We start from the raw sequence: 14,066 nt of genomic DNA, 5'->3' as shown, positions 1-14,066 counted from the left end.
AACAAAAAGAGCAAGGAACCCCCCCCAAACCCCCATAACAGTAGAAATGGGGATAGGTACATTTCTTCCACGGTTTGATGTATCTTTATGTTAAATGTAGAAAATCTTGAGTAATCTAACTTACTTGCATAGGTAGCCTATTTTAACCTGACAATGAATGTTTAAATACAGGTCCAAGGGATTTTACATGGCAAAAAGAAAGGGGGTTGGTTATTTTTTTTTCCTAAAACTGTTAACTGTTTTCTTCAGTTCTTCTGTCTTCCTTTTTCTCCACAGATGAGAACTGCAAAGATAAATACTACAATTGCAATGTGGTGGTTCAGGCCCGGCTCTGTGTCTACACCTATTACAAAACAGCCTGTTGTGCATCCTGTACACGTGTGGCAAACAGACAGTCAGGGTTTCTAGGACGTAGATAACAAATACTCTTCTACTCAAAGTGGCAATGTCAGTCTTCGGATAGAGCTTGAACAGTGTTACTGTTTTGACTACAGCAGGTTGTAGCTTCTTAGGAGATTTTTTTTAATATTGCTGAGTACATCAAGACTATGGTTAAATCTCACACCCTTTCAGTTACAGTTGTACAGTTATCTTTTTTAAAATGTTTGTTGTAAAACCATGATCTTTTTAAAGCATTAATTTTTAATGATACTATTCTTCACACCTGCTCATCAGATAATTATTTAAAGAACATACCAGCCTTAGTATTGTCAAATTAATGAAAACTGAATTGATCACAGGCAATTACTGGAGATATTTGACCAGTATGTATACAGCTGCTGCATTATTTTCTGAGTGCTTACTCTTACTTGGTATTTTGGACTGCCTTACATTAGACAACATGAAACATGCACATGAGAAAAATTACTTCACAATGAGCCCAACCCTTGAAGACCCATTATCATCAGTTTCTTAGCACTCTAATGTATATTTTTAATTACTTCAGTCCACTCATAATAAATTACAGTCACTGTTAAGCTCTTTCAGTTGTACTTTTAACTAACGTCCTATCCTCATCTGCAAATATATATATGCTTGACTGCCAAAAAGTGCCTTTATATTTAATTCATAAACTCTTGAAGCTACACTTTTCTAATTTTGTATGGATTTTAAGATACGTTACCTCCCAGAGTGCCACTAGTGTCTAGCCCTTTAAGTCTTTAACAACTGCAGCTGTCAGTGAGACAGATTTACCAGAAAGAGCCTTTGCTGGTGTAAAAAAAAAAATTAAAATGTTATTGTTTCCATTGGCAAGGTCTCTTTCCTGAAGGTCAGTTCTTTCAGTGAAGTGGTATCTTGCCTAGCGCCTTGTCTCTGCACTATTGTTTAACAACTACCGTACCAAAGTACTTTGTCCAGACCTAGTCTGGCTATATCACCAGTTTTTTAAACAATCACCAAAGGATGCAGGCCTCTGTGCTTTATATTGGTCTGTTACCCTTGGTATCAGGCAGCAGTATGAGTGTAGTAGCTGAGTATCTGTAAAAAGTTTTGACAAGTTGTTACAACATACTTGTCTTTTTTAGTCAATGTTTCATCCTGCAGATCTATTCATATCACTCCTTTTCTAGTACTCAAGAATGGCTCCAGACTTACAGCTGAATTTAGGTAGTGATTTTTCATTTATGCAATTACTGTACTCAGCCTTGGGACTTGCTAAAAGCAAATAGAATGTGCTATGCACTGCAGCTGAAATTTTTTGTGTTATCTGTACATTCTCTAGACTTTACCTGAGAGGTCTTTCACATGTGTAAATAAGACTGAGGGAATAAATAAACACTTCTGCTTATTCAGCTGTTTATTAACAGCATATTGCTTGTAAAATTAGTGATACCCAACTGTACATCTATTTCTAAGGTGCCTGTTGTCTGAGTTGAAAAGCAGTTTTAATCTATGTTAAGACACTCCCAGTGATGTGATAGAGCAGTGATTGAAGTGACCTGCTACTGATGAAGAGCCGTGTTTGAACCTCATTGTGTATTCTTCTTACTGCTTTGGTGGAGAGGATGTAAAAGAGAGAATGGGGCACTGGGAGGCAAAGGTTGCTGGGTGTGGTACTAGTCACCTCAGTTTGTGTGCTGGAAGCAACAGGAAGGTGGAACTCCTGTAGTCTAAAAGCTGCCTTGGATTGAGACAAACCTTTGATTTTTTGATTTGGTCACTCGTGAAGAATATATTTCGGATACAATGAACTACTGCTGTTTGGCCAAGGGAATTGAAGAAGTGTTTTCCGTAAAATTTGAAGTTACTGTTTGTGACTCTAAACCAATAATGTCATTGGCTGGTCCTGTACACCTTGATTGGGCTTTTTCACTGTAATTAATTGATATAAAGCTGTTAGAAACAGAAATGCTAATTAGAAAGGCTTTCATGTGAGTTCATTAATCTTTCACAGTCCTATTTCCTTGTATGATTAAGATTTATCCATATAACTTACAGATTTGTGATTGTAATATATGCCTTAGGTTCTTGACCAAAGAATGATATGGAGAAAGTGCAGCATAACCAACTCTGGAATCCAGTATTTGTAAATACAGATTTTTATCTGGATATCTCATTGCAGCAAGCCTTGACATACCATATATAATTTTTGGTGTTGTCTCTTTTGTCCCAAGGAAGTATATCCTGTCAGCTTGAGGCAAATACCTGTTCCATAAAAAGGGTTTCTGAAAACCACAAGGTGAATGAAATGCAGAAAGGTAATCAGGCTTGCAATCAGTTCATAGAAAATAATCTGCTTGCGCAGACTTTTGGCTGTGAGACAGTCAGTGGCTCAGCACACAGACAGGTGATGCTGGCTTTTATAAAATGTTATTTTGCTCTACAGTATATGGCCATTGGGTTATGTTACACAGGTGATCATCTTGTAGGCTCCACTAAAGTAAACAGAGTTCATGGGAGGTAAATGTCAAAGAATATATACATACATAATAGCAATATAAACCTGTTTATGCCTAAGGTATACAGTTTTGTGATTTGAATGCAATTATAGTTATACAAATTGTACTTTTTTTTAGTAAAGGGACAGTTTATCAGGGACAGATGTACCTGATAAAACAAAAAACTATTGTTTCACCTAATTAAACATCTTATGATAAGGAAACTGCCAGAATGTTGCTGAACTCTAAAAATTTATCATCTCTTCTCATGTGTCAGCATAATGAAAATAGTTGTTCCTGCAAAGTGAATTAATGACCCCTTCCTTTCAGCACTTTGATGTACTAATATTATCTACACAAAGTGCGTGCTACAGTAAGATTTCACCATCACTCAAAGTGCACTTTTGAAACTGTGATTATACCAAGTGTTTTTTTTACTAGAGCAGTGCACCAAGTTAGGATGGTGCTTGCAGAGGGCCTGATTTTACTTCCACTGTAAATCAGAGGTACCCTTAATGAATGCAGTAGACTTCAAGCAGGTGTAAAACCAATATGAGTAAGAAATGATGCAGACTTCTGAGTTTGAATGTTTTAATTTCTTTTTCTGATATTTTAACATCAGTCAAAATCCCACAGAATGGTGGAAAAAAATGCTTCCTTGCCTTAAAGATTTTCATCTTATACAATCCAGAAAGACCAGAGTCAGTGTTGGAAGACTGCTGTAGGTGGTTGATTGAAAGAGCCTAAGCAGTCTAACTGCTTAGAGGGGTAAAATCAGCATATAGCTTTCATGTCTTGCAGGTCTGCCAAAATTGGTTCCATCCAGAGCAGGCTCTCTGTCTGAGAGCACTTTCCTTCTGCAGTTGAGGGCTGCTGGTGCAGTTGGTTATCCTGTCCAATGTCAGATCCAAGCATATGTAGGTAGAATTGCTTGTGTATGGCAATTGCATGCCAAGGTTGAGAGCACTTATTAGCAGCACTGAATTCATGGAGTTCTCCCTCTCACTAGCTGAGAAAACTGAAGAAGATGGTGTGGAAGCATAGGGGTTGCTCCTGTGGGAATGATCCTGTGTCTGTCCTGGCCAGCAATGAGACAGTATTTGCTTTAGTGTCTGTGACCTTCAGTCCCCAGGGCTCTGAATTAGGGAGGGTCTTGTTAGCTGGCAGTCGAATGCTGGAGAGTGCAGTGCAGGACACATGGGTGTTCTTGCAAGCCTGCTAGCCTTGAGGTCCATCTGTAGTGTATGCCCATGGACTCGATGTAGGACTACCTCAGTATCCCTGCATGGGGAACTAGTGTCTTCCTCATTACATGCATTATCTATCTCCTTCTTTCCCCAATACTTTCTGTATGAATAAAGCAGTGTTTAACATTACTGTTGCTGGTTAGATCCCACTTTTAGGGCAATATGTTGCAGTTCAGAGTTTGGTCCTTTTATACAGGAAAAAAAAGCAATGTGTTGCAGAGCATGTTAAGTTAATGACATGTTAATGCAAAGACATATTTTAGAATACATGTTCATAAACTTGATAAAAGCAGTCAGTGTAGTCCTGACTCAAGTGAGTACATGAAACTTGTAGTACAGAAGACCATATGGGACAGCAGTATTGCCAGGACCCTGCTACTTACTTTGCTTATGTCCCAGTCCTAGAAGGTGCCAGTGATCACCACTGAGGGAGGAAGGAGGTAGGTGCTGGAAACAGCTTATGGCTAGTAAAGGGGAGATTATGTCTTCCTGAAGGAAATACTTTGCTTTCACTCTTCATAATCTGTACCACCGTAAGCAGTAAAATGTGCTTTCCACGGCTTTGCTTTTCTTCATCCTCATCCTGGTCTGTCTCCCTTTTACACCCACAAGTGTTCTCTTCTTCCTCTTGTCTCACCTCCATCCCTTTGTCCTTTGGATGACAATATTCAATTTTGCCAGAATTACTGCCGACCTGGCCATTTGGTCAATAAGAATCTGTGTCAGAAATGAGCCCAGCTATGAAAAGAGCTATATTCCTGCCAGTCCAGTGATTTTTTGTGGTGTGTGTTTATGTGTCTGTCCATGTTGGCTAGTTTTAAATGCATAGTATTAAAGTACCTACTGAATGAATTGCTGTGCAATGAACCTGTGATTGCACCGCTATTGAACTATATAGTGGCCCTTCATTCTCAGATCTAACATATATTGCATAAAAAAAGAGAATTATCGTCTTCACGCTCAAAAAGGAAAAACTGTGTCTACCTGGGTTTCATGAGACTTACACTTAGAGTCTCTGACTTCTTTAACAGCTGTTCTGTGTTTTGGGCAGATAATTAATATGCATGTCTGTAACTGGAATACAAAACATGACATTTTGAACACTAAAAGTAAAATTCCTTTATTCTTAGCTTCCAGAATATGTTTGTGGGTGATATATATTTTCTGTTGTTTAGAAAATGGAGTAATTATTTCTATATCAGAAATGAAAAATCATCCACTCAGCATTTTCAATATCTTTTAAAGCAAACATGTCATCATTATAATAGCTCAGTAGTGTGGGTAAAATTCAGACCTGGTAAAAGGGAGAAAATTCCATTTAAGGTTACTCACACCAGACCTGAACTCAGCTCTTTCTTTGATTCTCAGCTTTTAACAACCAGAAGTTCTTAAGAATGTGAGTTCCCAATCTTCTGTATCCCCATTATAGATAACTACCACTATATCTGGAGAGGAGGGGAGCTTAGTGTTGAGAAATCATTGACCTTCCAGTGACAGTCTGTTATTGCTGCTTGCCCGAACTGTTTTGTCCATGCTGTGTTTAGGTCTTTTGAGACCAGTGGCCTTGGCAGGGGTTGGGTACCTACAAGCTTGTGAAGTCCCACTGAAGTCACTCAGGATCTACAGACAGGATCAGGAAGGACTGGAAACAAGAGAAACCCTAATTTTTTAAATATGTATAAAATTGTCTACTTGACCCTTATAATTGATTTTGGCAGAAGGATATACTTTATTATAACTTATTTTGTTGTTATTTGTAAATACAAGATGTCTATGGGAAATATATAATTCTGAGCTGTGTCTATGGAACAAGCCGCTGCACCAAAATATTTCAAATATTTAGAATAGACAGATTTTTTATTAAAAGGGACCTAATATGTATTTATTTACATATACTGTTCAAATTTTGTCCAGCTCTTTCATTATACTAACCCAGCTTTTTAGGGAATTTTATAGCACAGGTATTACATATATACTTTTGTATATATGTCATACTATAAATCCATAATACAATTTTCTAAACTTTCTGATTAGCCAGGTCCTTGAGTGAATTAAAGGGGGAGAGTATAGGCAAATTGCTTTCTGACTCGTTCAGGAATATGTATCCATGGCAATGAACCTGAACCAGAACTGTACAGCATCCTTTTCATATTGTATACACTTTCTCTTTGATGAAAAATGTTAACTATTTTTGTTTATGACTAATTTATTTTTTATTATTGTGGAAAATAAAGTAATTCAAGATTAATTTATGTGACATGATTTCTTACTTGGTTCATTTGTTTTTCCAGAGTTTCTTGAGAATTAAGTGCAAGTATCCACAAGGGTATAACACACTAAGGGAACCATGACTCAAACTTAAGAGTGGGCAAAATGTAATGACATTGCAGAAGGCTGCATAACCTGTGCTACAGCCTTACAGAAGTGAGAGCAACATCCTAATAGGCTGCCCCTAAGATAACCACACCTGTTACAGAGGGGAAAGGTGGCCATTTCCTATGCAAGTTTGCTCCCAGTATATTCTTAACTTTATTGCCAATTGGCAGGATAAGGCTCTGTCACTTCCCCATATAGACTCAGCAAAGGAACTGGATTGTATTTTCAGGAAGCGGGATATAAGCCCCCTGGAGCAGCAGTGCCTGCTGTGCCTTGCTTGAGTTGGCTTTCCAAGTTCTGGAATCTTGCAGTTCTTTGTTTGCAATTGCATATATTTTTCAGTTGCTATTTTACCAGTGAAAAATTAGCAAAGTAACAGCAAAAGAAGCGTGGATGCATCTGAAGTGTGTTCCTGCCATAAAACCCTGGGTGCTGAGGGAATGTGGAGGTTAGGTAGAATTTCTGCTGGTAGCTGATGAAGGGTCATACTTTTTTCTCTGCTCTGGCATAACCAGCACTACAGGCAGTTCATTACAAATTCCGTTATAATTTCACAAATCAGTGACATTCCAAGGGAGAAAAACTACCTCAACCTTTTTGGAGATAACCTAATGGTATTTGACCTTTCATCTCTGCTGTTATGAGAAATTCTGCACACTTCAAAAAAAGTGGTAGTTACCGGAATTTCTAGTTTTGCATTGTATTCCAAAATTCGTAATTACATGTGTATTGAAAATATAAAATCCGCTCGATGTGGCGGGAGACACCTCGTGAACCTGTGGGGAGGGGGCGGCCGCGAGGGGAAGCACCGCCGCGACGGGAGGGGGCGGCCGCGAGGTGAGGTACTGCCTCGTGCCTTCGGCGCGCAAACGCGCGGCTCGGCGGCGCGGGGCTGCTTTAGGCCGGCGTGAGGCGCTGAGGCGGGGCCGGGGCCGGGGCCGGGGCCGGGGCCGGGGCCGGGGCGGAGGGGAGGGCAGGGCAGGGCAGGGCAGGGCAGGGCAGGGCGCGGCGCTGCTATCGGTGACGCGGAGCCTGGACCACCCCCACCCACCCCAACACACACACCTCGGCGACGCGTGGAGCGGAACCGGCTGTGCGTACCCACCGGGGCCCGGGATACGGCGTTTCTTTCCCTCACTCTGGGCCCTGCAGATGACCAGATTCATGTGTGTAAGTGTCTAATAAGCTTTTGGTTTTTTAAAAAAAGTAGCACTTACATTATTAAGCCATAAAATTACATTATAATAAGTAAGTTCCTCGTTCTTTCCCCATGTGTTCTTTATGATTAAAATCCAACCTCAGTGTAAAAGTAGGAGTCCTGTAGCATATGCAGTACTTTTTTTGGTCACATCTTTGTACAGAAGTGAGGGGGTCACGATGCATGTGGAGATCTGTCAGAACTTTCAATCCTAAGTGGCAGGAGAAGGATGTTGCCTGTTTCAGACCACAGAGTGGGTTCGCTGCTTTCCATTATCTGTGCAAAGTATGGACCTGTCTAAAGGTAAATACAGAGCCTGTAGCCAAAGTTACATATGCTGTATGCAACCCTGTGCCGATTAATTGTTGAGTGGAAACCGCGCATCTTTAATGCCTGGCTCCGCACCCTATTTCCGTGTTATACTTTAATTTGTCAGTTCAGAATATTCTTGTGCAAGCAGTTTTAGAAGGAAATAAGAATCAAGAGAAACCATTATTGAGAGTTTATTGGTGAGGTAGAATCAAGGAATTGCTCTTAAAGGAACCAAAAAACTTAATTTTGGCTTACAACAGATGCAAATTCCAACGAGGAACAAATACAGAAAAGTCAGTGCTATCTTCCTGACCTGTTTTCTAATATAACTAGGCTGATCAAGACATTGATTAAGAATGAGCTGCCTTCTTTGATTTGGTTGGTTTTGGTGAGGGTTTTTTGAGGTCGGTATACGCGGAGAATGTAGCATACCACCTATCCACAAAAAAGTGTAAAGCTCATCACAGCATAGCTGAGGTTGGAAGGCACCTCTGGAGACCACCTATGTCACCTCCCCACTCAAAGCAGGGTCAGCTACAACAGGTTGCCCAGGGTCGTCCAGTCAGGTTTTGAATAGCATCCAAAGGTGTTTTCTTACTTTCAGATGGGATTTCCTGTTCGTTGTTCAGTTTGTGCCCATTGCCTCTTACCCTGACACTGTGCACCCCTGAGGAGAGCCTGGCTCCATCGTCTTCAGTCCTTCCCACCAGGTGTTTATACACATTGATAAGATACCCCTTGGAGCCTTTTCTCTCTAGATTGAACAGTCCCAGCTCTCTTGGCCGCTCCTCGTATCAGAGGTGCTCCCAGTCCTTTAACCGTCTTTGTGACCCTTCACTGGATTCCCTTTACTAAGTCTGTCTCTGTCTTGCACTTGGATGGACCCTTGGACATTATTGATCCTGATGACTTATGCCTTAATATTCTAAGTGAGCCATCCAGGACACTGCACAAAAGATACTCTTCTCTGTAAAGACATAATATAATCCAGCTAGTGGGAAACTGCACTTATTTTTGTGCTGTACCTACCATAAGAGTAAGTGATGAAAAAAGCATCCAAAATGAAGGCAGTAAATATATAAAAGATGTACTTAAAACATGTACTTAAGAGCCTGGTAAGTAAGTGCTGAAAATCCATCAGCTTTTTTAGTAACTTTTTTTTTTTAATTTCTCTGACTGATTTTGTGTTTTGTATTATAATTGGCTGTATGCTAGCAGTCAAGGCTTTGGTTATAGGTAATGAGCTATACAATAAATAATAATAATAGAAACTTCCCAGCGACCTTGTTAAAATCAAATAGATACCTAGTTTATGCTGTTTAAATCTCTTGTTTAACGGAACTACTGTTCATCAAGTACTACTTGTTACCATATTGCAAAATACAATTTATTGCAATTATATATTAAACAGTTCTTTTTTAGTAGATGGGTGCTCAGAAGATCATTTATATGCTAGATTGCTACAGAATTCTATTTCAACTTCTAGAAGAAAAATATCCCCATTAACTCTAGTGGTTCTAAAAAGCAGAGATTTTATTTTTTTACCAGTGATGTGGAGGCATGGCCAAATTAAGTCTGGATGATGTTAATGCTCCTTGCCAAGAACAAATTACTATTCAGTAGAGCTTTTTTTCTCAATGTTTTTCCATATGTAATTTATGAAAGAGGGGAGAAAAATGCTGTAGTACAACCCCTTCTTATAATTACTTTTCTATTTTACTAGAAATCAATTATTTTATAAATGTATGGATTTCTAAAAGGTTAATAAGTGATATAAAAAAGCTATAAATGAAAACACATATGCAGTAAGTATAGATAAACTTAGACCTGTCATCGGTGCTTCCAGTCAGCAGCTTCCACTGGTGAATGTGTGCCAAAAGGTGCTTTTTGCTCTGGAGACTTTTTAACTGGTTAGGGACAAATGTTCAGTCCTTACTGAAGTCGGGTGGATTCAAAGCATAATGGGTGAGAGCCTGGAGTGTTGGTTACTGTTTGTGGTGGTCTTCAGAAAGTCAAAGGAAAGGGCTCCATAGCTTCTTTCTCTGAGCTATGAAGAATGTTAAGATTGGAATGTCAGTTGTGTTGTCTTCAGCCGGGTGACTTCTACAGTAGAAGTGCCTGAGAAGATTTGATTGCAGTCTTGAGATCTAAAGCAGAGATTTTTGCATAGAGTTGAAGCAGTTACTGAGTGGAGGAGGGGAAATAAATGCCCAGAAATGTCTGCAACAGCTTTGGGGACTGTAGGCAATTTCTGTTATCCTTCCTTTTGTTGCACTGGGCTGTTTTATTTTGTTTGTTTTCTGTTACTCATTTTTGGCTGGGATATATTGAAAGAAAAGTCAGTATTTGAAGGAGGAAGACTCTGAGTTTGAAAATAGGAAAAATCCAATAGGGTACATCAGGAACCAAAAGTAACTTTAATATTAAGATAATTTTCATACTGCATTCCTACTTATTCATTGTGTAATTCTGAGTAAGGCATTGAAAGTAAATATTTCAAGTGGGCATATTGTAAAACTGTCATAATGCACATGCACTGAAATCGCAATTCATTAGGACTGTTGTAGTTTATCCCCAGTTGGCAACCAAGCCCCACACAGCGTCTTGCTCACCCTCCCCCCCAGTAGGATGGGGGAGATAATGTGAAGAGCAAAAGTAAGAAAGCTCATGGGTTCAGATAAAAACAGTTTAATAATGAAAATAAAATAATAACAACAATAATAACAATAATAATAGTAATGAAAAGCAAAACAGTGAGAGAGATAAACAAAACCCGTGACAAACAAGTGACGCAACTGCTCACCATGTACTGACTGGTACCCAGCCAGTCCCTGCGCAGTGATCACTACTCCCGGCCAACTCCCCCCATTTTATATACTGAGCATGACGGAATATGGTATGGAATATCGCTTTGGCCAGTTTGGATCAGCTGTTCTGTCTGTGCCCCCCTCCCAGCTTCTTGTGCAGCAGGCAGAGCAAGGGAAACTAAGTCCTTTACCTTTAGGTAGTGTAAGTACTACCTAGCAACAACGAAGACATCAATGTGTTATCAACATTATTCTCATCGTAAATCCAAAACACAGCACTGTACCAGCTACTAGAAATAAAATTAACTCTATCCCAGCTGAAACCAGGACATAGGACATATGTATGCAAATGGATCAGGGAAGCATACCAGTAATTATCAAGAAAATCACATTGTGTGCTTTCAAATTCATTGGTATCCAGCAACTGTAAAATGGTTAGTCACTTTGTGCCAGACCAACTGCTGTTTGGAACACAGGTAATCTTTCTCTAGTGGGGTAGGTAAGCTGGAATCTGAAAGCTGTATTTATGAACTGTACCTTTGCAAAATCTTTTGATAAATAAATGTAAATAATATAATTCCCCGGCTTTCCAATTTGGTTTTCTTGCTATACATGTTTAAAAAAAAACCCCGAACAAATCACCCCAAACCTTAGTGAATGATCCTGTGCATTTGTGTGGGTTATAACTACCTGGACCTTAGCATGTCTAGTTCCAGTTCCTGAATCTTAAGTCAGGTGACTGAAATGGCAGTGGATAGCAGTGTTATAGTAATGCAGTGGAAGGTGGATCCTTTTAGGATAGGGAACTGTCTGCATCAGGTAATTATTTTTGCTTTATATTAAGATGTATGACCAAGAGTCAGCCCTTGTGAGGAAGAGGCAGCAGCTATTGTCTGTATTGCTCAGGGACTGGTAATGGTAAACACGTGCAGACAGTTCCTACTTCCCAAGTCAAGTTACTAGCTGGCTTTTTTATTGTTATGTGTCCCTGTGGTGTGAGGCTGAAAGAAAGCACAAAGTTTGCCGGGAAGAAGCAACTGTTCTGGTATTGTGTTGTTGTGGAGCTTTGTGAAGGTATCCTTCCTTACTCTGGAAAACTCTGAGATCGGTAATAAGAGTTTACAGAACCATGAATTTGGTGGTTGGAGAGTAAATCAGCAAAATTCCACTGAAACTAAGGGAGCTATACCAGACTGCAATACCAGGCAGCTCTAGTCAAAAACATTTCTGTTACATAAATGGATCTACTATTACCTGCAAGACAATTTGAAAACTGAATTAACAATGTGTTGCCCTGGGAAGTACACTAAACTGTGTATTCATTCCCTTTGGAAATAACTGGCTGTTGCTTCAGCTTTGCATAAGCCTTGAAAGGGATGGACCTTCTGACTTCAGAGTAAAATAAGAAAGAAAATGGAAGAAAATGTTACTGGAACCAAACATGCTGCTTTGGAGCAAGTCTGAGGTATACTCTGTTGTTTTTCCTTAAGAACTGTTCACTTAATTACATCTCCAGAACTTCAAAGTTTTGTAAGTTCCAGACGGTCTTCACCGCTGTTGCAGCTCTGTGCCTACAATTTGTGACAGAACTATTGCTGCTGGTCTCAGCAGCCACTTGAAATAGCTGCTGCTAGTTCTAATTTACAGTCAGGTGGTGTCAGACTGCAGAAGGTACTTCAGATAGCTAGATCAAAAGGCCTACTAGTTAAAATAAAAAAATAGGTAACACACAAAAGAAGTAGCACGTTATTGTTTCTCCAAGAAACATCCAGTATGTTTTTCCCACTATGTGGCAATTTGTTTTTACAAGCAGCCATGATTAGCCGAGCTAAAATCATCACATACTGGAGTTGCACCACTAGGATGTTCTCTTTGGACCAGATTTCCTGCTGTCTGAAAAAGTCTCTTGGCATTCTTGTTTGTTTTGTGGAAAGAATGCTTGCTTTTTTTTTTTTACAGTTAAAGTAAAGGTTAACTTTTTTTTGGAAATGGTTGCTGTTGCCCTAGAAAGAGAGAGCATGCTAAGGATACAGGCTGTAGATGTAGCAGGAATGTGGCTTGCTTAAAAAGACTCATAAATTCACTAGGACAGGTTGGCTTTTAACTATGAGTGAATGCTGTTTGGCTGTTGCAGTATAAAGGGAAACAAGATTTTGTAAAATCCGTTCTAGCTTAATTACAGAGAAGCACCTGCCTGAAGACTTGCTCAGCAGGGAATTTTCGCTGAGACTGGAGAACAAAATGTAGTAATACTTTATAGTTTCATCCTAGAGATTGGCAAGTGGTGCACTCAGCTATATAAATGCACAAGTATCCAGTCAGGCTTTTCTGATGTATTCTGACTCAAAAATCTGAAGAATTGGGAGCTTATAGCGGCAGTAAACCTTTATGCTATTTTAACAACAAAGTAGTGAAGGAGAGAATAAGGGAAAACATACCTGCAAATTTTCTACTAACTTTCATATAGCTGGTAGTAGATAGGCTTGAGAAAAGGTGTTTATTTAAAAGATTGCTTCCAAAAAGAGAGAGCAATTCTATGCATTCTTCACATTGTAACAGTGAGTGTTCATTTTTAATCATGCTCCTGCTGTAGCAATTTGACACATAGGTCTTTTAATTTAAAATGTCATTAGTGAGCTACTGTTTTTCATTAAAACATCACTTTCTTCATACAGTTATTGAGGTTGGAAAAGACCTCTAGGATCATCAAGTCCAATCATCAACCCAACACCACCATGCCTCCTAAACCATACCCTGTAGTGCCACGTCTACACATTTTTTGAACACCTCCAGGAATGGTGACTCCACCACCTCTCTGGGCAGCCTGTTCCAATGTCTGACCACTCCTTCAGTGAAGAGATTTTTCCAATATCCAATCTAAACCTCCTCTGATGCAACTTGAAGCCATTTCCTCTCATCCTATCGCTAATAACTTGGGAGAAGAGACCAACACCCACCTTGCTGCAGCCCCCTTTCAGATAGTTGTAGAGGGTGATAAGGTCTCCCCTCGGCCTCCTTTTCTCCATACTAAACAACCCCAGTTCCCTCAACCTCTCCTCATCAGACTCGCTCTCCAGACCCTTCACTAGCTTTGTTTCCCTTCTTTGGATGCACTGCAGCACCTCAATGTCCTTCTTGTAGTGAGGGGCCCAAAACTGAACACAGTATTCAAGGTGTGGCCTCATCAGTGCTGAGTACAGGAGCACAACCACCTCCCTACTCCTGCTGGCCACTCTATTCCTGATAC

At 39.8% G+C, this 14,066-nt stretch overlaps 1 protein-coding gene across 2 annotated transcripts in view; it reads left to right on the top strand.

Annotated features, from left to right (window-relative positions):
- Positions 1-6,383, top strand: part of THSD4 (thrombospondin type 1 domain containing 4) — a 345,527-nt gene extending 339,144 nt beyond the window's left edge. For both annotated transcript variants that reach the window (XM_064456549.1, XM_064456551.1), the window contains one exon: positions 277-6,383. In XM_064456549.1, coding sequence (XP_064312619.1) covers positions 277-419 — 143 coding nt within the window. In that variant the 3' untranslated portion in view covers positions 420-6,383. The remainder of the gene's footprint in view (positions 1-276) is intronic.
- Positions 6,384-14,066: the final 7,683 nt, after the last annotated feature.

The sequence above is a fragment of the Phalacrocorax carbo genome, chromosome 7 (genome assembly GCF_963921805.1).
Source record: "Phalacrocorax carbo chromosome 7, bPhaCar2.1, whole genome shotgun sequence".
NCBI lineage: Eukaryota > Metazoa > Chordata > Aves > Suliformes > Phalacrocoracidae > Phalacrocorax > Phalacrocorax carbo.
This window is presented reverse-complemented; position numbering and strand designations above follow the sequence as displayed.